Consider the following 21,566-nt stretch of genomic DNA (forward strand, 5'->3'; position numbering starts at 1 on the left):
TGCTAATGCCGTGTGGCTCTCACTGTGTGTATGTGTCCATGGCCTGGAACATCGCTGTGCAGTCAGTGCTGGCATCTGGGTTTGTACAGGTCCACTCAGTGATGTTCACCCAATGATAATATCCTCTAACAACACATCAACCACACTTGCCTAAGGACATGTCCCCGTCTGAAGCAGTGCATGACTCTGTCTTTCACTTGTCAACTCAGATAAGCTCAGATTAAGAAAATGCTTTTTTAAAAGATGTATGTGTTTATTTGAAAGGCAGAGTTATGGAGATAGGAGGAAAGGAATCTTCCATCCACTGATTCATTCCCCAAACGGCCAACAATGGCTAGGACCGTGCCAGATCAAAACCTGGAGCCTGAGGCTTCTTCCCAGGCTCCCATGTGGGCACAGGAGCTTAAGGACTCAGACCATCTTCCGCTGCTTTCCCGGGCACATTAGCAGGGTACTAGGTCATAAACGGAACAGCCAGGAATCAAACTGTACCCATATGGGATGTTAACACTGCATGGGGCGTCTTTGTTTGCTCTGCCACAGCACCAGCCCTGAGAAAAGGCTTTTTCTGTGTAATATAGGGTAGCTTGTGGTTGTGATCAAAAGAAGTGTTGCTCTCTGGGTGAACATGGATTCCTTTTTTTAAAAAGATTTATTTATTTTTATTGGAAATTCAGATATATTGAGAAGAGGAGAGACAGAGAAGATGATCTTCCGTCCATTGATTCACTCCCCAGGTTGCCGCAATGGCCGGAGGTGAGCTGATCCAAAGCCAGGAGCCCAGAGCTGCTTCCAGGTCTCCTATACAGATGCAAGGTCCCAAGGCTTTGGGCTGTCCTCCATTGCTTTCCCAGGCCACAAGCAGGGAGCTGGATGGGAAGCAGGGCTGCCGGGAGTAGAACCGGCACCTGTATGGGATCCCAGCATATAAGGTGAGAACTTTAGCCGCTAGGCTATCATGCTGGGCCTTCAACATGTATTCTCAAACTACACAAAGAAATTCCTATGAGGCCTGACTTTAGGCCACATATTTGTTGTTGAAAGCCCTGTGGTGGTGACAGTTGGATGGCCTAGCTATTTCTTTCCTGCTTTTTCTGGTCTGAAGTTGGTTTTGATTCTTTGGGGTTTGAGAGGGCTGCCACGTTGTATAACTATAGGGGATGCCACTGTTTAATCACAACAGGACTTAGTAACAGGTCACATGGTAGGGAGGGACTAGAGTGATGGTGCCCGGGAGGCTGGCTTGAAGGCTCTAAGTAACTTGTAGGTCATTCCTTCCTGAAGAAGATGCTCTCAGGGGAGTCCCAGGCCTCTCCTAAATAGGCACTGGCCCAGGGCAATGTAGAACCAAGGAATCTGCAAAGCAGGAATCCTGGGCTAGCAGGAAAGTTCTTGCCTACCAGCACTCACTTCCATCCAGTCCTGCCCCAAAGGTAGCCCTCCCCCTGGCCCACAGCCCCCTCCAGGGTGACTGGTTCCCACTTCAGGTCCTTATGACCCCAACCAGCCTGCCAGCCAGCCAGCAGCCAGGCCTTTCCCGTAAGAGAGCAGGTGTAGGCCTTGTGCAGCCTCTATCATTTACTGTTCTTCCTCAGCCTCCTCTACCCTGACCTACAGAATTACAGTGACCTCCCACCTGCACAGGCGGGCCCAGCCTCAGCTCACCCTCACCGCGCAACATGCACACATACTGCCTGACAGTAGCACATGACAGCTCAGAAGTGGCCCCTGAACACCCAGTCCTTGGCTTCTGACTCCAGCGACCTGCAGAGATATTGCCTAGCAGTCTCTGGGGTTCTGGCTCAGTGTGGTGATCCAGGTTTTGGTTCCCCCAGGGTGAGCAAAGCCAGCTGCCTCCCTTAAAGGACATGACTCAGTTCCACAACAGCCTCTTGCTGGGGTCACAGCTTTGACCCCTGACATGGCTGTGTCCACTTTGGGGATGTATGTGTGTGTGTGTGTATGTGTGTGTGTGTGTGTGTGTGTGTGTCTGTGTGGTTACTTCCCTGTGATGCACAGGGCAGCTGCAAAGGTAAGGCCGGATGGAGGGTGCCACAGAAAAGTGCAAAGGTTCTGGGATCCACCAGTGTGAGGTGGGCTTACCACAGAGCCTAGCCGTCCCTCTGTAACATGAAGGGGTGGACCTGAAGCCTGGGCCTGGGCAGTCACCTGCTCCTGTGTACTCTGACTGCTCAGCACTTGGCAGATGGTGGGAGAAGGTTAGGGTATGCCAGTCCCCACCCCAAATCCCACACTAGGCCCAAAGGAAGCAGGAAGGGGTACAGGCGACAGGAGCTGAGTGGCTCATTTAACATCAGGAGTGCCTTGAAGGTGCGCTCTGACACCTAGAAGACGACATCTGGTGCAGGTGGGATTCCAGAGAGGACAACTGTGGCTTTTAAATGAGAACTGAGCCACTCAGGTTCACAGTCACATTAGGGCAGAGCAGGGCAGGGAGCCCAGGTTGCTTTATCCCCTACCCTCCACCTAGGCTTTTCCCCCAGGAAGGACTTCAATATCTTGCTATCAGACCTTAGCTCCTGGGAGTAGGGTGGGAAGGCAGGCTGTCCCACTGCCTGTACTCAGAGGCCAAGCCAGTTGGTAGGTAGGAAATCCTTACGCTGCAGAAGCTGGAATGTGAGATTCACAGCCCAGCTCTGACAACCAAGGGGGCAGGAGGCAGGCGTCTTCCCACCTCTTGGGTGGGCTGGTCTCGGCCCACTCTGCTCCAGGGCCTTCTTCCCTAGACCCCCAGTTTGGATTTCTTTCCAAGGGAGGAGCAGGAATCTGCTCTGTGTAGATGCTGTTAGGTCCATGGGGAGCTGTAGAAAAAGAAGCGGTGCCAGGCAGGGGTGGACCAGTTGGCCGTGACAGTTGAATACAAGGCGTTCCTGTTGATCTGAAGAAGGAGCCATTGAGGAAGGCCTGCAGCCTGGCAGGAGGATGTGTGTGTGTGCTGTGTTCCCTTCTTTATGCTGTGCTTTCCCAGTGAGACCCCTGCCCAGGCCCCAGGGACCAGAGAGGCTTTAAAGTCTCTCCAGCCCAAGATTGAATGATCTTACAGGAACATGCCAGGGCAACTTGAAGTCATGTCAGACACTGATTGTATAAATCTCTCCCTTTCCTCCTTGTTCTATGCTGAAAAGCAATGGGCAGCAGAAACCAGTGTGTGCACAGATGAAACATATCTGCCAAGTCGATGAATTGGGATGAGTCCGTTAGCCAGTCCCTCTGTCCCTACCAGCTGGCCCTGTTCCTCCTTGATGCTTGGAGACCCAAAGAGGGATGTCAGGAGGATGAGAGGCAGTGAGACTGTTGGACACTGGGGTGTCCTAACTGCCCTGGATACCACTCGTGTGAACTCAGCTGCTGTTACCTCACCTGTGAGGATGTGTGTGGCCGGTGGGGGCGGGAGAAACTGGGGAGTGATGATTCCATCTTTGTAAACTGGTTTGAGAAAATGTGTGTGCAATACTGTATTAGTCTCCAGGCCTGCCACAGTATCTTCTACAGGCTGGTGGGAGCTTAAACAACAGGCATCTGTGGCCTCACAGTTCCCCAGGCAAGAGGCCTGAGGTCAGGGTTCCAGAAGGGCTTGTTTCTCCTTGCCTCCTGCTCCTCACCTGCTCCCTCCTCCCTCCATGTCACAGCCTCTACTTGCTATGTGGGTTCCAGGCGTATTGGATTAGGTCCATTCCTAGCGACCTCTGCAGAAACCCTGCTCCAGATGCCGTCACTGAGAGTTCGGATATCAGCAGAGGATGTGGGAGACACCTGCAGCTGTGACAAACACCCACAGTGTGCCTGGTCCCCACACGTGACTCCACCTGTTTTAGAACTTCTCATCCAGCTTGGACTCACTTGAGAAATGTGAAAGGTTTTCCAATGAAGGAACTTGATTGTCTGACCTTCTTGGGGACACTCAGAGATTCATGCAGTGGAAAGTCTTTTTTTTTTTTCATTAATGATACATTTTAAAAAAAAATCAATGATGGATTTAATCCAGGGGGTAAGCAACAGCGTGACAGCATTCCTTCAGTTGGGGTTTTCCTGAGCACCTGCTACACATGCCAGGGTCTGTTCCAGGTGCTGGGGAATGTCTACCACCCAAGATACCGAATCTTTGGTATCAGGGTGCAGCCATTCTTGTGTGGGAACTGATGGGCATTAAGCAAACTCCATCGGTCAACAAGATTGGATGGAAGAGGGTGACAGTTGGTACAGAGAATGTGAACAGACATAAGGCAAAGCCTCAGGAAGGCCAGGCCGAGTGCTTCCCAGGGTCCCTCTGGCTTTAAGGAGGCCCTTGTGGTGGGACCCTTGCAGAAGAATAGACGCCGCCTGGTGGGTAGCTCCTGGTGTTTGGTGGGCTTGCCCTCCAAGTTCCCTGGGCTTGCGATTCCTGCTCACAGGAGGCTTCTTGCTTTTCTCTCCTCTGCAGTGTCGAGGGCGAGGCCCCCAGCAGCGAGACTGGCACATCCCTGGACAGCCCCTCGGCCTACCACCAGGGCCCTCTAGTGCCCGGCTCCAGCCTGAGCCCAGATCACTACGAACACACATCTGTGGGAGCCTATGGGCTGTACTCGGGGCCGCCGGGGCAGCAGCAGCGCACAAGGAGGCCCAAGCTGCAGCACTCGACCTCCATCCTGCGGAAGCAGGCCGAGGAGGAGGCCATCAAGCGCTCACGGTCACTCTCTGAGAGCTATGAACTCTCCTCAGACTTGCAGGATAAGCAGGTGGGTGGCACAGGCCCTGGAGCCACATGGGGAGGAATGTCAGCTGTGTGTGTGTATGTGTCCTCCAGGATTGCTGTACTGTCCCCTCAACCTTTGCTCCACCTCTACTGAGAGCTCTCCCTGGAGCTTGGGTTTGCTGAGATGTATGAAGAGCTTTCCAGTAAAGGAATTTGATTGTCTAACCTTTGTCTTACCCTTCAGTGACACCTGTGCCTTTTCATGGTTTCCACCTCCCTCATGGCCAGGCTGTGGAGGACAGTGGTGTGTGAGTGTCATAGCCCTGCACTGCCAGGACACACGGGTTACACACGGCCAGCCCTGTGTCTCCTTAATGGCTCCTTAGCATTGAGAGGTAGACAAACTTCTCCTGCACATGCGGACACCTCAGCCGTGGCCCGACCCCAGAGCTCTTTCCAGAAACTGTGCTCCTTCTTCCTGCCCGCATCTACCCTATGGCCTGTCCTGTATGGTCCCATCTTCCTGTTTGTCCTTTAAAGAGTAGAAGTTGGGCCTGGTGTGGCACTCAGCTTCCTGAGGGAGCAGTGGGAGTGCTGCCCAGGGTGGGTCTTACTCCCTGGCAAAGCATCCCCTGCTCAGCGCCCTCCTCACCTTGCTTGAGGCCTTGCCCTGTGGCCTTGAACAGCTTCACCTGCCTTGACTCTGCTCACTCTCTGTCCTTCTACCTGTGAGTTGGGACAAGGGATCCAGCAGGTAGCCAGAGCCTAATAGGAAATAACTACCCCTGCCTGCCATGAGGCTCATGGCCCCAAGGCCAACCCAGTGGCAAGGAGAACAGCCTCTATTCCTCTAGTCGGTTATGCCCAGACCCAGAGCAGATCACACCTCTGCAGCAAGACCACTAAGTTAGAACCGGAGAAGGTGCAGACTTACTGGAGGCTGTGGGGGATTATTACAGCTGGTGCAGACGAGGCTGGCTGCAGCTGCACATTCCCCTTCCATGTGTGTTAGCTGCCTGCCAAACAGGTGCCAGATGCTGTGCTGTAGGCTGGGGAGTCAGCAGTGGACAGGATGAGCCCTGACTCTTGAGCTGGTGCTCAGTGTGAGATTGACCATGGCAAGTTAGCAGTCAAGAGCCAGTTGAATTCCAGTTGGAATACCAATTCTAGGTGTTATCAGACTGGGGAAAGAACTCGTGTGGCTATGAGAGGCACAAGCGTTGGACAGGGGAGGTTAGAACATCCCTCTAGACTGGCAAAAAGGGTGTTCCAAGAAGAGGTCCCATAGCAAGAACAGTCTTGGTGCCTGTGAGAGATGGAGAGGTGGTAAAGAAGAGGTGATCATGTGGCCCAGAAAGAAGAAAGGCCCCTGAGCATTGGACACTGCTAAGCTTCCCAACAAGCAAAGCAAATGAGGGACCAGGACTGTCTGTATGGGATAGTCACCAGGGGATGTATGCCTGACTCTACCAGGAGGTAAAGTCTTTGATGCAATCTCCCTTTAGTGAAAGAGACTAAGAATGAACTCGGGTATACCTCCATCTGGCCCTGGCCCTCCGCATCTTCTGGGGTTTTCCATTCCTGAGAATAGGGGCCTGGGTGGATGTCAGGGACTATTCCTGAGTCACTTAGAGGTGATAGTGATAGTTCCTCTGTGTCAAAGAGCATTCCTTTCAGTTCCCTGTCCCCACTATTCGGAAGTATCATGATGAAAGAGCTCTGGCCAGAGTCAGCTCCACTGCCTGTTAACCATGTGACCTGGCCAGTTGGTTTCCTCCTTGGCATCTAGGGAGTGGGGTGAAGCACCCCAGGGAGAGTGGCAATTGCTGCATCAGATGAGAGCATGCTATCCCTGGAGTAGCTGGTTGGTAAGTATATGTTAATTGAGTTTTCTCTGGGCCTTAGGAAGCTTTGAGACTGGGTCTTGTATGAATTCAGGAGGTGAGTAAGAGCAGGCTTGTGTTATTATATCCCCTTGAGGGAGGGGAACTGTATGTGTCTCTGCCTTCCCACAGCCTGATCCCTGCAGGCACACACACACACACACACATGGCCTCAGGGAGACTGGTCTGGTCTTTACTGGTCAGGGTCAAAGTGAGTTCTGGGCCTGAGCTAGTGGTCCTGGTGCCTGGGACCCCTCTGCCCCACGGTTGGCAGGAGGGACCCAGAACCACAGGCTGAAAAGAGAGGGAGGGAAGAAGCAGCTTCCTGGAAGCGCTGTGGGCTTTGTGAGCTCCAGTCATAACCCATGAAACAGAAACTTTCTGGTTACAGATGTGGAAGTGAAGTCATCTCTTTGGATTGTGTTCAGTAACTTCAGGGTAAGGGAAAAAAAACAGAACCTCCCTGGCTGTCTGGGCCTCGCTGGCTTTGGAAAAGCCATTTTGAATCCCCCTTTTCTGTGCGGCCTGCCTGCCCCTCCCAAAGGCCCAAGAAGAGCTGATGTGTTTGGTGTATGGAAGTTCTTCTGGCCTGTTTCAGGGGCGTGGCTGAGTTAGGGTGGCCCCACAGAGCCAGCACATTTAGACGGAGTGATGCTGACATGGTAGAGATGCGTGTTTCTTGTCTTGGCTTGCCTTTGATCCTGTGGACCCTGGTTCTGACAGAGGGAGAGGGGATCCACAGCCCTCCAGGGTGCCAGGCAGGCTCTCTCCTCTGCCCCTCAGTGGGAGAAGTTTGGGTGCTTATAAACCATGAGTGTATTCTGGGGGGTACAACTGAGGGTCTCTTGGCAAATTACATCTGTGCTTGGTATGTGCTGGCCATTTTGCTTTCTCCCACTTGTGCTATGTGGGAGATCCCAGTGCTGTTCCCAATTTACAGATGAGGAAACCAAGGAGCCGTGCAATTCCAAAGCTTTCTCAGGGCTCTGTGGCTAAGTGAGGCAACATTGGAAGCCAGGCACCTGGCCTTGAAGCCTGCAGACCATCCTCACCACCCAGGGCCTTGCTGGGACCTTTTGCAGGTCTCCTAACCTGTGCATGCCTCAGTTTCTTCTACCACCCTATGTGTGTTTGTGAAGCTGTTCAGCACAGGCTGTGCCAGGGTCCAAGGCTTCGTGACCTGGAGGCATTGTCTGTGAAGTCCATTGGGAGACTTACAGGCTGTCACTGTGAGCAGTGCAGTGAGAAGTGCCCTGTGGTCACAGCCCTGTAGGGGTTAGGGAGCCGATAGGTACCCTCATTCTTCTCTCTGTCCTCCACCAGGTGGAGATGCTAGAACGCAAGTATGGGGGGCGCCTCGTGACCCGCCATGCGGCCCGCACCATCCAGACGGCGTTCCGCCAGTACCAGATGAACAAGAACTTTGAGCGGCTGCGCAGCTCCATGTCCGAGAACCGCATGTCGCGCCGGATCGTGCTGTCCAACATGAGGATGCAGTTCTCCTTCGAGGGGCCTGAGAAAGTGCACAGTTCCTACTTCGAGGGCAAGCAGGTCTCGGTGACCAACGATGGCACCCAGCTGGCAGCCCTGGTGCCCCCTGAGTGTGGCGACCTTGGTGAGTCGTCTGCACTCAAGTCCCCAGCCCCTTCCAGTGACTTTGCAGATGCCATCACAGAGCTGGAGGACGCCTTTTCCCGGCAGGTGAAGTCCCTGGCCGAGTCCATTGATGACGCCCTCAACTGCCGCAGCCTACACACTGAGGAGGCGCCCGTGCCTGATGTGGCGCGGGCCCGGGACAGTGAGCCTAAGCCGGCCCTGCACAGCATGGACCACCACAAACTGGATGAGATGACAGCTTCCTACAGTGATGTGACCTTGTACATCGATGAGGAGGAGCTGTCACCACCTCTGCCCATCTCACAGGTCGGGGACCGACCGTCTAGCACTGAGTCTGACCTGCGGCTGCGGGCTGGGGGTGTGGCCCAGGACTACTGGGCCCTGGCCCATAAGGATGACAAGGTGGACACAGACACAAGCTGCCGGAGCACGCCCTCATTGGAGCGGCAGGAGCAGCGGCTGCGGGTAGAACACCTGCCTTTGCTCACCATTGAGCCACCCAGTGACAGCTCTGTGGACCTCAGTGACCGCTCAGAACGCGGCTCGCTCAAGAGGCAGAGCGTCTATGAACGCAGCCTCGTTGGACAGCAAGGCAGCCCCAAGCACGGCCCCCACGGTGGTCCTCCTAAAGTCCTTCCACGGGAGGAGCCCGATCTGCGGCCCCGGCCCCCCAGACCCCTAGACAGCCACCTAGCCATTAATGGTTCTGCCAACCGGCAGAGCAAGTCTGAGTCAGACTATTCAGACGGGGACAATGACAGCATCAACAGCACATCCAATTCCAATGACACCATCAACTGCAGCTCTGAGTCCTCCTCTCGGGACAGCCTGCGGGAGCAGACCCTCAGCAAGCAGACATACCACAAGGAGACCCGCAACAGCTGGGACTCGCCTGCCTTCAGTAACGATGTCATCCGCAAGAGGCACTACCGCATCGGCCTGAACCTCTTTAACAAGTGAGTGCCCTCCCCCTGCAGCCACAAGGAGGGCAGTGTAGGGGGAGCACAGGGCCAGCAGCGGTCACAACTCAGGGCCTTGGCAGGGCAGGCAAGGAGTGTGTTTGCTTTCACCTCTGTGTGCCTTTGCATGCTCAGAGATTCAGAAGGTGCTAGTGTGTGTGTGAGTCGACACTACATGGTGTCTGTTTTCAGGAGAGATTACAATCCCAGAAGTGGAGATCTGGTCTCTCATAAAGGCTACTCTCATGGGGGATGGCAGATTTCACTGACCACCATGCAGACATAGAATGAGGGATTTCCTGTGGTAAAAGAACTTGGGTCCTGTCCATCACATCTAACCAGCTGTAGAACACAGCAGGCTGGGTGTGTGGAGATCCAGAGCCATGTCCAACCAGGCACAAGGGCTAATGCAGATCCCTAGGCCTGGGAGCAAGCCCAGGCCTGTGTCTGGGAATCCCAGGGCAGACACAGGACCCATGGTTGAGGGAGGTTAGGATTCAAGGTCTTGAGAGCTTTGTGAGTTGGATGCAGGAGTTGAGTGGGTGCCTCTTGCCAGAGTCCCAGTCAGTTTGGGCTGTCCTGGGCACAGATCTGAGAAGTAAAGCAGTATTCCAAGTAGACTGTTCTTAACACAGGCCAAAAATAGCAAGAGGAAAGGGATGAGGCTGAGCACTCCTTGGGAGGAGTGTTGATTGGCAGACTGTTCAACTTGAGCTCTCACAGTTTCCATGTACCAGGCCTCAGGGATTTAAGTTCGCCAGACACTGTTCTAGTATGGGCTCCCACAGGGGTTGTAGATATGGAAAGGATGTAGCCAGCCTGCCCAGTGGTTACTGACACTGATCCTAGGAGCTAGGGCCAGGCATTAGTTTTCTTATGTCACATTAGGGTGCTGGGTAACACAGTGGGAGCAGGAGGCTCAAGTTCATTTCCAACTCTGTCCCAAAAGTCTGCTCCCATGGCTCCTTGGAAATACCCCAAGGTTATGTCTATACCAGATCTCTGGGGAGAGCCTGGACTAAGGGAGGTTTCACAGGTGTGGACTAGTGGAGGACAGCAGCAAGGAACTGGCAGCCTCCCTCAACCTGTTAGTTTTAGGTTTTGTGAATTTGTTCTTGTTCTCTTCATTGTAAATTCCATGTGTGACCTATGACTGCATGTTCCATAGAAAAGAAAAGCCACAGGAGCACATCCTCTTGCATTCATAGTCTCTGGGAGTCTCCTGTTTCCTTCCAGATCTTTTATTTGTGCATATTCATGTGTCCTAAAGAACCATGGATCACCATGGTGAAGCTACATGGTTAAGCTCTGGGACCAGGCTGATTAGCTTCAGATCCTGACTGTCCTGTTCTCTACCTGTTCTTCACTGAGCAGTGCAGCTTGCTATTGAGTGTACATATCTGTGAAACAGGGCTTATCAATGGTGTCTACTTCATAGGGTTGTGAGATGTGTGTGGTGCTAGAGCAGAATGTGGCACACCTGGTCCTTGGTGACATCATTTGTGGCTTGGGACTAAATGACCTTTGCCCGTTGTGTTGTTACTGTACAGTTTGCTGTTGGTCTTCCTGTCTGCTACAGTGTGGTAGTCCATGTGGAGAGATCTGTAGGGTTTTGGAGTTGTTCCTCTACTTGTTCATGACTTCCTAGAGTATGGGAGTAGATGTGAGCACCTTCTACACAGAGTCCCAGGAGAGTCTCTAGGAAATATAGCTAGAGCGGAATTATTTGGTTCTAGGTAGCCACACTTTGAACTGACAGAGGAACTGTCAGTTTGCTGTTGAAGAGGGGTTGTTCCCAGACCCACCCTCTGTGGTTGGATTTGAGTGTTCTTGTCCCTGTGCATGTTAGTTCTTGGGATTAGCCTTTTCCCTCCAGCCAGCAGGTGCATATTTTGTCTCTTTTGTTCCACAGCTTTCTCCAAAAGGGGGTGTGTCTATATATGGGTTTTCTTCAAGATGCTTGTTAATATCCCCGCCCATTTTTTTCTGTGACTGTCTGCCAATCTCGAGGACCTGTTGGTGGGAGTTCTTTATGTGCTATGAGTACTGATCTCTGGTAATTACAAACATTTTTATCCTGTAACTTGTCTCTTCATCTCTTTTTTTGATTTTGAGTCTTTGGAGATTTAATTCCACCTCATAAAATTCATCTTACATTTATGAGATAAGAGTTTTTCGTTTTACATTTCTAAACTTTTATGTTCTGTTTCATAATAATTTTAATTAGACAGATCATCAGTATTTTAAAACACACACACACTGGCTTTTTATGTTTTGTTTTCAAAGACTCAGCCCCAGTTCAAAGACTCAGTTTTAAAACTTCTTCAGTACTTTCTTAGTTTTGTTTTGTACACTTGAGGACTTTAATCTGGAGTTTATTTTGGAGACAAAGCTAGGGTCTTTTATCTTGCCCCATGAATTAACCAGTGGCCTCCAAGTTGAATCATCTGTGCTAACGCGAAATGTCCTCTCATTCCCACGTGAACATGGGTCTCTGCTTGCACCCTTTTATTCAGCAACTATGTGTTGGCCACCTTCTACATGCCAGGCACTATTGTAGGGGCCTGGGACATATTAGGAAACAGAATGAAGATCCTTGTAGAGCTCCATGCTAATGACTAGAGGATTTGTTTGTTTATTCCTCTGCCAACATCGAATTTTTTTTTTTTACCTGCTACAGTTTTATATGTATTCTTATTAGGGCAAAAAGCCCTCTCAGTTTGTTAAAAAAAAAAATGATCTTGGCTCTTCTTCAGTTTGAGCCTTTCCTGGGTGGTGGTTCTACAAAGCAAATTGCAGAGTCAACTCCTTAGGAATAATGGAAATTTGTGATGGGCAGTGGAATCACCTTCTGCTACAACGTGGACTTGGGAAACCTGCCCCCTTTATGCCATTGTTGGATAGGACTGATGGACTCTTTAAGCGAAAGTCAAGTTTATTTAAATGAAAACTAAAATGAATCCAGTCCACGAAGTGCACTAAAAGCATCTCCAGGGCTTCCTGGTCACTTTGTGGTGGGTGGCTATTCTATTGGGCAGCGCGGACCCAAAATAATCCCATCATTCTTAGACATGCTGGTTCGAAGCCCTGACAGGAACAGATCCACTGGGCTTTCCATTGGCAGGAGCCATTGGGATTTCATGTGGGACACCCTTCTGTCCCTCACAGAGGCTGCAGGATACTAGGAAGGGTGATAGTGCCTGACAGAATTCCCAGATCAGCCGTGCCTCAGTCTCCGGACACAGGCCTCCTCTGTACTGTGGGGGTAATGATCCTGCCACTGCCAGGTGTTGGGGGGATATGGACAGAAGTTGCCTTTCTGAAATTGTTATTTCAACAGGCTAATCAACAGTTTCCTCTCACATATCTGGAGCTTTCCAGTTAGCAAAGCCTTTGGCGTAGATCTATGCCCACTGCCAAGTCTCTTTGGAGCCTTGAAACACTGGCAGTTCCGCTCTTGAGTAGCAGAGCCCCAGCCCCCACTGCAAAGGCACTGGAGGCTGTGCAGCCGAGTTGCTAGATTTCCCAAGTGGCAGTCCAAGCTCAGGCCAGGGCCGAGCTTGGCTTGGATCAGCCTGTTGCACCAGGCTGGAATCCCTCTGACTGGAGCGCCTTCTGACTGTTTTCTAGGCTCTGTACCTCATGCCCCACTAGCCCTCACAGGAGCACTTTGAGCTGCATCTTTGAAGGTGGCCAGTTCCATTTCTCTAGACGTGGGTTACTGTGGCCTGTCACTCTTGCCACCATCAGAGCCTCTGGGGTTTTAGTCCTTTTCTTGGTTCTCAAGTGGCTGCTGCTGAGCCCCCCCCCCACCACCCCAAAAGAAATACAGTACCAAGGGAGGCCCTGAAGGGCAAGCCAAACACATTTTTGAAGGTAATGTCCCACCTTGTCTATAGGATGAATAAGAGGAAGGCCGACTTCCAGCTCATGCTGTCAGAGAGAACTATAGGGAAAATCAGAACAGGATCAAGCAGGCAGTCCTGGGAGGGTGAACAAGTCCACGGTGCCACAGTGGCTTCTTGGCAGATCTAGACCTGGACCACCAAGTTGGAAGGTAGTTGCAGGGCTCTGGGATTCTCTGAGTGCCAAACAAGGTGGGGACCCTCCTTGCCTCTGTGACCACCCTCACAGTAGAAGTTGGGTGGGCTCCATTTTTTGCTTAGAGGGGCCTGGGATTCCAGCTCTCAAGGGGGTGCTAGGCAGCTTCAGTGTTGGACACAGCTGGAGAACCCCTCTGTTCTCAGTTATGCTGGGACAAGAGGGGGTGTGTCCTTGGCACTCTGGCAGCCAGGAGGTTTTCTGAAGTGCTGGTCAGCCTTGTGCCCGCTCCTCCCCAGAGCCTGCCACAGCTCACCACTGCTGAGAGCTTGCAGCCAGGAGCCAAGGAGAGATGCCTGCGGCAGAAAGGGCCTGTCTGTGTGTGCTTCCTTGTGACACTTGAGTCTGAGCCTGAGGGATCAAGAAAAGCTCCACCCTTGGAGAAGGCAGTTAGTGTCAGTCCCAGGAACAGCCAAGCAGGGACAGGGCTGTGGCTCCCTGGACAGCGACTGTCCTGAAGTGTTTGGAAGAGAAGGCTGAACACCCAGCCTGCCATAGTGGGTCAAGTGTAGATGGCGAAAGTGTCACTGTCGTCACTTTCCTGGAGCTGGGTCTTCGCAGGGTAGAGCTAAACAAGCGAAAGAAAAAGTAATTGGAGGAGTGCATTGAGAAATCACCATGAGGGGATGGGGAGCACTTGTGATGCTGGGGGGAGCTGCTTTTCAGCAGCAGTGAAGGGTGGGAGGGGAGGGTGGATTTTAGAAGCTTGTCTTGGTGCTGAGGAGAAAGTTGTGTCTTGACGCTCTTTATCTTGCTGGGCAGCCTTAGGCTAAGTTACTTACCCTTCTGTGCCCTCATTTTGTTACCTGTCAAGTATGGCTTTGTGTGGGCCATTCCCGCTACAATGACACTCTTCCTGGTACCAGGTTTAATGTCCCATCCTGCGGGAGAGCTTTCCCGAGGCTGTCCCTCCTGCTCTTCCCAGCTTCCCGTCATTGTGTTATCGCCTGGTGTAGTTTTGCCTGACTGTGGCCTTTGCTTATGTCACATAACCTACAGTGTGGTTTTTGAGGACTTAGGGGTGTGGTACTTTGATGCAGATCATCGTTTATTCTTCATAATGACTCTGCTGTGTGCCTTGTTGATATCCCCATTGTACAGAAGCACAGAGAGGTTTAGCAACTTGCCCTAGACCAGCCAGCTAGTAAATGGAGTTGAGATTTAAGCCTGGACTTCTGGTTTCCATGACCATGCGCTTGATCCCAGTGATGTAGTGTGCCTTTTATGACACTCCCCCCAGAAAGCAGATTTTCCAAGCATGGGTGCTGGGTTTGATGTTAACTCTGCTAGCACAGCATCTGACAGAGTAATTGTTCAATCTGTGTTTGTGGAAGGAGGGAGGGAGGTGACTCTAGAGGGTTGCACAGCTACCCAGACAAATGACACATACTCCATCTGTTTACAGTTCTGTGCTCCAAGTAAGACCCCTGGTCCCCTCGCCACCATCACCACCTTGGAGAGAGCAGAGGTACAAGGGAAGAGTTCCCTATGGCGCATACCAGCTAGTGTTACTCTTAGACGAGCCCAGGGGATGTGCTCCTTCAGCACACAGCAAGAAACTGTCCTGGGGCAGTGGGTGGAAATCCTGGGAGCCTCAGAGCAATTAGGAACTGTTTGGAGCAAGAAGGGTCTCATAAAGTCTTGGTAAGAGTGCTGGGAGGTGAATGGGACTATGAGAAGGGCCCCCGCACCAGCAGGGGTGCAGTATTCTGGCTGTCTGTTGCCAGGGAGGCTGTTGGAGACTCCCATGCCTACCCTGGGGCCCTGTCCCCTGCCTTCCAGCCTGTTCTCATCAGCCTATCCCATGCAGCTCCCTGCCTGGACCTGCTGCCAACACACCTTTCTAAGTATGTGCTAGGAAAGTTCTAGTCACTGGTCTAGGAATTAGCCTGTCCCAAGGAGGTTCAACTGAAAGCTGGACCCATTCTGGATTTGTGATCTCTTGTCCCTCCCCTGTGCTGCCTATGCTGTCCCTGCCCCAGTTCCTTACCCCCAACCCCTTACAATTCAGGAGCAAATATTGTCATCTTTACCCTAAGACCATGTTCTAAACTCTGCCTTTGTTCCTGCCTCCACTCCCCTGCTGCTCGGATGCTTGGGGAGGCGCTGGCTGTGTCTGTCCTCAGAGTAGCCAGCAGGGACTTCTTCAACATGGAAATCACATCCTGTCCCTGCCCTACCCTGCCTTGCCTGGGACAGTGTGGTCTGGCTGACCATCGCTCAGCCCTCCCCACTCCTCCAGGGCCTCTGCTCTCCACCACCCTGGGACAGCATAGCAGTGCAAGACACGTTCTCCCCCAGTCTGAGGCCCAGGAGGCGCCTGATCACTAGTGCCAGTGTTCCTGGTCACCTGCTTAGAGAAGGCCCCTCTCTGTTCCGCCTGCAGGAGCCCTCTGCTACACTCCACCATGCAGTCCCTTTAGTCCTGTAGATGCCAGGTGATGACCCGCTCATGTGCTAAGGTGTGTCCTCAGCTGGCTCTGCTCACAGCCAACACGCCCACTGCTTTGTGTCTGGCACAAGAGAGACTCTTGGTCCTTCCTGAATCCCAGAGGAGCATGTTTGTTCCCTGAAGCAGCTGCTGCCCTTTTCCATGTGCTCTGAGCAATGCCAGGACAGAGGAGGCTTATCCTGGAAGTCCCTGGTGCTATAGGGAACTGCATGTCAACAGAGCAGGGTGGGGATGGGGGAGGGTGGGTGGTGGTGAAGAAAGGAGCCTACTCATTTCCCAAGGAAGGAGAGAAGCACGGGCTCCGTATCAGCAACCTTAATGGACAGGCACCTGGGGTAGATGATAGGATGCCTGGGGTGAGTGACAAAACACCCAGAACTGGCAGGAAGAAAGAGGCAGCCTGGGGAGGGGGCAACATTGTTCCTGTTCAGGAGAGACAACCAGTAGTGACAGTTCAGCCCTGAAGAAGAGAGACAGATGGCCTTGGACAAGCCCATGGGCAGGGAATAGCACCATCTATTTCTATTTGCATGCCAAGATTCAGCTGGCTGGCCACTGTTCTATGCAAAGCTCCTGGAAAAAAGGTGAGGGTATGTGGTCATCCTGGGGTAAAATAGCAGGGTCACCCTGTAGCCAGGAGGCTTGGTTTTGCTTGTACATGGAAATAGTGTGCAGGGTCCTGTTATCTGCCAGGAGTTGCACAGGCAGTGGGGCAGGCAGACACTGGCATCTGCCCCCATTCCTTCATCCTGCCCGGGAAACAGCAGGACCTTGACCTTTGCCTGTCAGGGTGAGGTTTCAAACATGACTGCCCAGTTAGTGGGAGAGATGACTCCTTCCAGCACCTGTGGGCTCCAAGCCACACTGCTACCTCACAGACTCCTGGGAAATCCCAATTTCCCTAGCAGGTGCACCCACCACCGCAAGTCCTTCAGGGACTCTGAGGACATGCAATAAAGGGATGAAGAGGCAGTCTGGCCTGATGACTTGCTCCTGGAGTGCCATGCAGTTCCCCTGAGTGGCCTAGTGAGCTCCACAGAGGAAGACACCTGTCCCTAAGGGTCACATGTCACCATCCTCAAAGCTCTCATACCAGCCTGTCTCCTTCAACAATCAGACCCCCTTTGCAGGTTATCTGAATGAAAGAGTACCACAGGACAAGCAGGAAGTCAGCCCCAAAAGAAGGAAGGGACCTGCCTGACACACATGGATGGCGTGCCGCACACAGCTGCGCCTGCACCCAGGGCCTGAGGGTATGTCAGGATTAGTGTGATGCCCACACAGCTCTTGTGGACCCCTCCCCCCTGACCCCTGCAAATAGCTGGGCAGATGCAGAAGTGGCATGCTCTGGGCAGATGCTGGACTCGTTTAGCCCAGTCCTGAAGGATCCAGGTTCATTCCTCACAGGCCTGGCTGTGCATATGTAGATTACCAAGAGAACTGGGCTAGCAACAAAACTGGGCTCCTAAGTCCTTGTCTCCTGGAGGACACACTCAGCACTCCAGGGTCAGCCCAGCCTCTCTCTGAAACCCTCTTTGACTTTCCCGACAAGGCCACTGCTGTGGTCCCGGCATAGAGTTGGTCCCTTCGCATGTCCCCTTTGCTCTTGTGTCAGTGGAAAATCAGCACAGGAATTGGTGCTTCCTAAGTGCATGCTGGTGGGTGAGGGTTACACGACGCGGTCAGGCCTCACAGTGGGGCACGTTCCCTGCCCCGGCTGGGTCATAGTGCTTTGCATCAGAAGAGCGCTGACCTCAGGTGTGTGGGTTTGGGGAGGTCTCGACAGTGACTGTGCAGGAAGTGCTCGTGTCTAGATGTTAGCAGTGTGGGTGTTTTATTATCTGTCAGGAGCTGGAAGGGTCAAGTCCGCCTTGAAGTACAACATGGCTCATTGGCTTCCACACCAAGGGGAGCAGAGAACTTGGTGTGGACCAGGGTCAGGCAGAGGGGGTGGGGAATGGGAATGCAATTGGAGGAGGGGACAAGTGAGGACCCCTTCTACACCCATAGAGGCACATGTCCCTCTGGTTTTTGGCATGGTGTGTGGGTGCTTCTGAGTTACAGATTCCCCCCATATTTGAGGCTCAGGGTAGGAAAGGATGGGATATCTCAATCCAGGGTGTCTGATTGCCAGCCTGAGCTGTCAGTCCTCCCCCAAGAGGGGAAGTGTGACTAGAAATCCCTGAATGCCTGAGGAAGTGAGATTGCGGGGAGGGGCAAGAGGCTGTCGCTGCCTTCTGCGTGGAGGTAGCCCACCTCAGGCACCAGCTGGGGACATGGGCAGCTGGCACTGAGGTACTTTTTGTCACACTCCTAGGAAGCCTGAGAAGGGAGTCCAGTACCTCATCGAGCGTGGCTTCGTACCTGACACGCCAGTGGGAGTGGCCCATTTCCTGCTGCAGCGCAAGGGCCTCAGCCGGCAGATGATCGGCGAGTTCCTGGGCAACCGGCAGAAGCAGTTCAACCGCGATGTGCTTGAGTGAGTGCATGGGAGCCAGTCCCCACAAAGGACACGCACTGTCAGCCACGCATCCCCTCCTGTACCCTCTGTGCCATACACTCAAAGCCAGGTGCACATGGTCATCCCTGGGAACTGAGAGGGAAGTGGTTCCAGGACCCCACATGTTCCTGCTTTCTTCTTCTTCTTTTTTTAAGATTTATTTATATTTATTGGAAAGGCAGAATTTCAGAGAGGAGAGAAAGCTCTTCCATCTGCTGGTTAACTCCCCATCTGGCCAGAATGGCAGGAGCTGAACCCATCTAAAGCCAGGAGCCAAGAGCATCTTCCAGGTCTCCCACATAGGTGCAGGGTCCCAAGGCTTTGGGCCATCCTCAACTGCTTTCCCAGTCCACAAACAGGGAGCAACATCGGAAGTGGAAGAGCCGGGAAAAGAACTCGTACCCATGTAGGATACCGGCACTTGGAGGTGGAGGATTAGCCATGGGCCATTGTGCTGGCCCCATGCCCTTTCTGTGAAATGGTGTAGTATTTGCATAGCACCTTCCAGATACTGCCTCTCATCTCCAGATGCTTCCTGACATGTGCAAACACCATGAAAATGATAATTTGACTGTACCATTGCAGAAACAATGACCAGGAAAAAAATCTTATTCATACAAATGTGTTTTCTCCCCCAAATATTTGAATCCTGCCTTTTCTCTTCCTTGCTCCTAGATATACGTAATGCAATGAGTTGCCCCACCTCCACTCTGTTCCACGCTCCGACACCCTGCCAGGCACATGCGTGGACACCTACTCTCAGGCTGACTTTGTCGCACACTGACCCCAGGCACTCTATCTCTCTGGTATCCTCAGTGCGTCCATCCCCCACAGCAACCTTGAAGCAACCCAACGCTGAACAGCTGCAGTCCTCTAGTGGCCGAGCTGCCAGGAGCAGCAGGTAGCAGGAGGTCCGGGGCTTCCTGCCTCTGCCCGTTGTCTGCCTGGCTAGCATGAACTGCTGGCCTCCCCTGTGCCTACCATGCCATCAGTAAGAGTGGAGGGGGCTCAGAGCAGCTGACCACTCCTCTATGCGTGAAAGGCTGGCAGAATGGGAGACCAACTCTGTTCAGATGACCTGCTCTCCTTGCCTGCCAGTGACCTGGGAGATATCCCCAGGCCCTGTGTAGAGAGAGAGGTTACTGCAAGATGGCAGCATTCAACCTGAGAGACTAGAACACATAAAGCAGCGTCCAGAACTGTGTGTGCACCAACAAAAGCCATCCCTTCCATTGGCCCATCAGCAGAGGAGAGGACTGGTGAGGGGGCCACCCAGGGTGTGTCTGTCACTGAAGTCGTAGTTGCATGTTGCTCAGGAGGAAGGCCTAACTTTGTACCCACCTCCTGTCATCCCACATGACTCTGGGGGAGTGACCACACTTATAGTCACAGGCGAAGGAATCAAGGCTAGGATAGGGGATAGCCTGGATGCTCCCCGCCCGGCACAAAGGCACGCACGGATGCACACACCAGGGCAGCCATCCCACTAGATGCACTCATCCACTCAGGTAGGAAGTCGAGTGAGCTGGGGGCTTTAGTGGGGCCAGCCTGTGGCAGGCACCCAACAGAGTCTCTGAGCCCTTCCTTGGCCTTACTAGGCACAGCCCAGGGCCTGCACTTCTGCTAAGTCAGAAGAACCTACAGAATTGTTCGTGTGGTGTTTGCCCTACCCTGCTTTTTTCTCTCTTCTCTTCTCTTCTCTTCTCTTCTCTTCTCTTCTCTTCTCTTCTCTTCTCTTCTCTTCTCTTCTCTTCTCTTCTCTTCTCTTCTCTTCTCCTCCCTCCCTCCCTCCCTCCCTCCCTCCCTCCCTCCCTCCTCCATTTTAAAGATTTATTTGTTTTCATGGGAAAGTCAGATTTCCAGAGAGAAGGAGAGACAAAGATCTTCCATCCACTGGTTCACTCCCCTAGTGGCCACAAGCTGGAGCTGAGCTGATCAGGAGGCACGAGCCAGGAGCACCCATGCGGGTGCAGGGTCCCAAGGCTTTGGGCCATCCTCAGCTGCTTTCCCAGGTCACAAGCAGGGAGCTGGATGGGAAGCGGAGCAGCTGGGACACAAATTGACCTCATATGGGAGCCCAGTGCCCATGAGGCGAGGACTTTAGCCACTAGGCAATGGCGCTGGGCCCCTGCCCCACTTTCAAACCCTTGTGAGCAAAGCCCATTAGCGCTCTGGGGATTGGTGTGGCTCCCCCGCTGCCGTCTCCTGCAGCCGTTGCTCTACGACTCCTCAGCTCAGGTTCCTAGTCTGTAGGAAATCCGCACATTGTTCTCCTGTCAGAAAATAGCAGTGGCCTCAGGAAGCAGTGCCTCCCCCCGACCACCACCCAGGCGTTCTCAGGCATTTTCTGATGCTGGTCAGCAGATCTGCCTGCCCAGTCCAGTCCTCTCCCCCACGTTCAGCAGCCACTTTCCAGGCCGTTGCCCAAAGAGCCTGAAGTGCTGTGAGCAGGGTGCGGGGTAGCCACAGCCTGAGCCTGTGCCTCTGGCCTGCGGCAGAGGAACAGCCCTGCAGCTCCATGAAAGTGACTGTAGCTTCATTGCAAATATAAGCATCCTGGCCTGCTGGTGGGAAATGTCTCTGCCTTCGGAGCTCCTGGGACAGACCTCCCTTTCTCTGTTCAAAGGTCACCACTGCAGGGACTGGGAAGGTTATGCTAGAGGCGGGGCCATGAGAAACCATTCACTACTTTGCCCCTCCAAATGGCCCTGGAAAGGCACCCGTAAGACCCAGCCTGCACTGCCCTCAAAATAGAGCCAAACATTATACAGAAAAGTCGGTGTCAGGGCCCCCGTTTCGTCGTCATGCAAATGGGAGCTGTATTCCCTCCTTCCTGTGGGATTCATAAAGACTCTGGCCTTAGGCCTGGCTGTGTGCAGCTATAGCAGCTGCACGTTCAAGTGTCTAGCTGGGACCTGCTGGTGATTTGCAAGGGCTCACCACACAAATGGGTGTAAGTGTCTCCTTATAGGACAGGGGCTTCATGGAACCTGGAAGCCTGGGAGGCTGTTGGGCATATCCTGAGGTGCTCTTTGCTGATTTGAGAAAGCCAGCCACAGAACCATTTATCTCTATTCCAGCTGTGTGGTGGACGAAATGGACTTCTCTGCCATGGAGCTGGATGAGGCCCTCCGGAAGTTCCAGGCGCACATCCGTGTCCAGGGGGAGGCTCAGAAAGTGGAGCGGCTCATTGAGGCCTTCAGGTTGGGCCCCTGTGTGGGGCAGGGTGGGGGTTGGTTCCCATTCAGAAACCTGCAGATGGTTAGGACCAAGACCCCCACCTTCTGTCCTCGGTGGAGCCAGGTGCCTGGGAGCATTGCTGTGAGTATCCTCACCGTGTCCCTGCTGTGTCCAGGCCACT

General features: G+C 53.0%; 1 protein-coding gene across 7 annotated transcripts in view; it reads left to right on the forward strand.

Annotated features, from left to right (window-relative positions):
- Positions 1-21,566, forward strand: part of IQSEC1 (IQ motif and Sec7 domain ArfGEF 1) — a 238,763-nt gene that overhangs the window by 193,091 nt on the left and 24,106 nt on the right. For all 7 annotated transcript variants that reach the window (XM_058678598.1, XM_058678601.1, XM_058678599.1 and 4 more), the window contains 4 exons: positions 4,442-4,736; positions 7,900-9,149; positions 18,023-18,184; positions 21,286-21,408. In XM_058678598.1, the coding sequence (XP_058534581.1) occupies positions 4,442-4,736; positions 7,900-9,149; positions 18,023-18,184; positions 21,286-21,408 (1,830 nt within the window). The remainder of the gene's footprint in view (positions 1-4,441; positions 4,737-7,899; positions 9,150-18,022; positions 18,185-21,285; positions 21,409-21,566) is intronic.

This window comes from Ochotona princeps, chromosome 21 (genome assembly GCF_030435755.1).
Source record: "Ochotona princeps isolate mOchPri1 chromosome 21, mOchPri1.hap1, whole genome shotgun sequence".
Lineage (NCBI taxonomy): Eukaryota > Metazoa > Chordata > Mammalia > Lagomorpha > Ochotonidae > Ochotona > Ochotona princeps.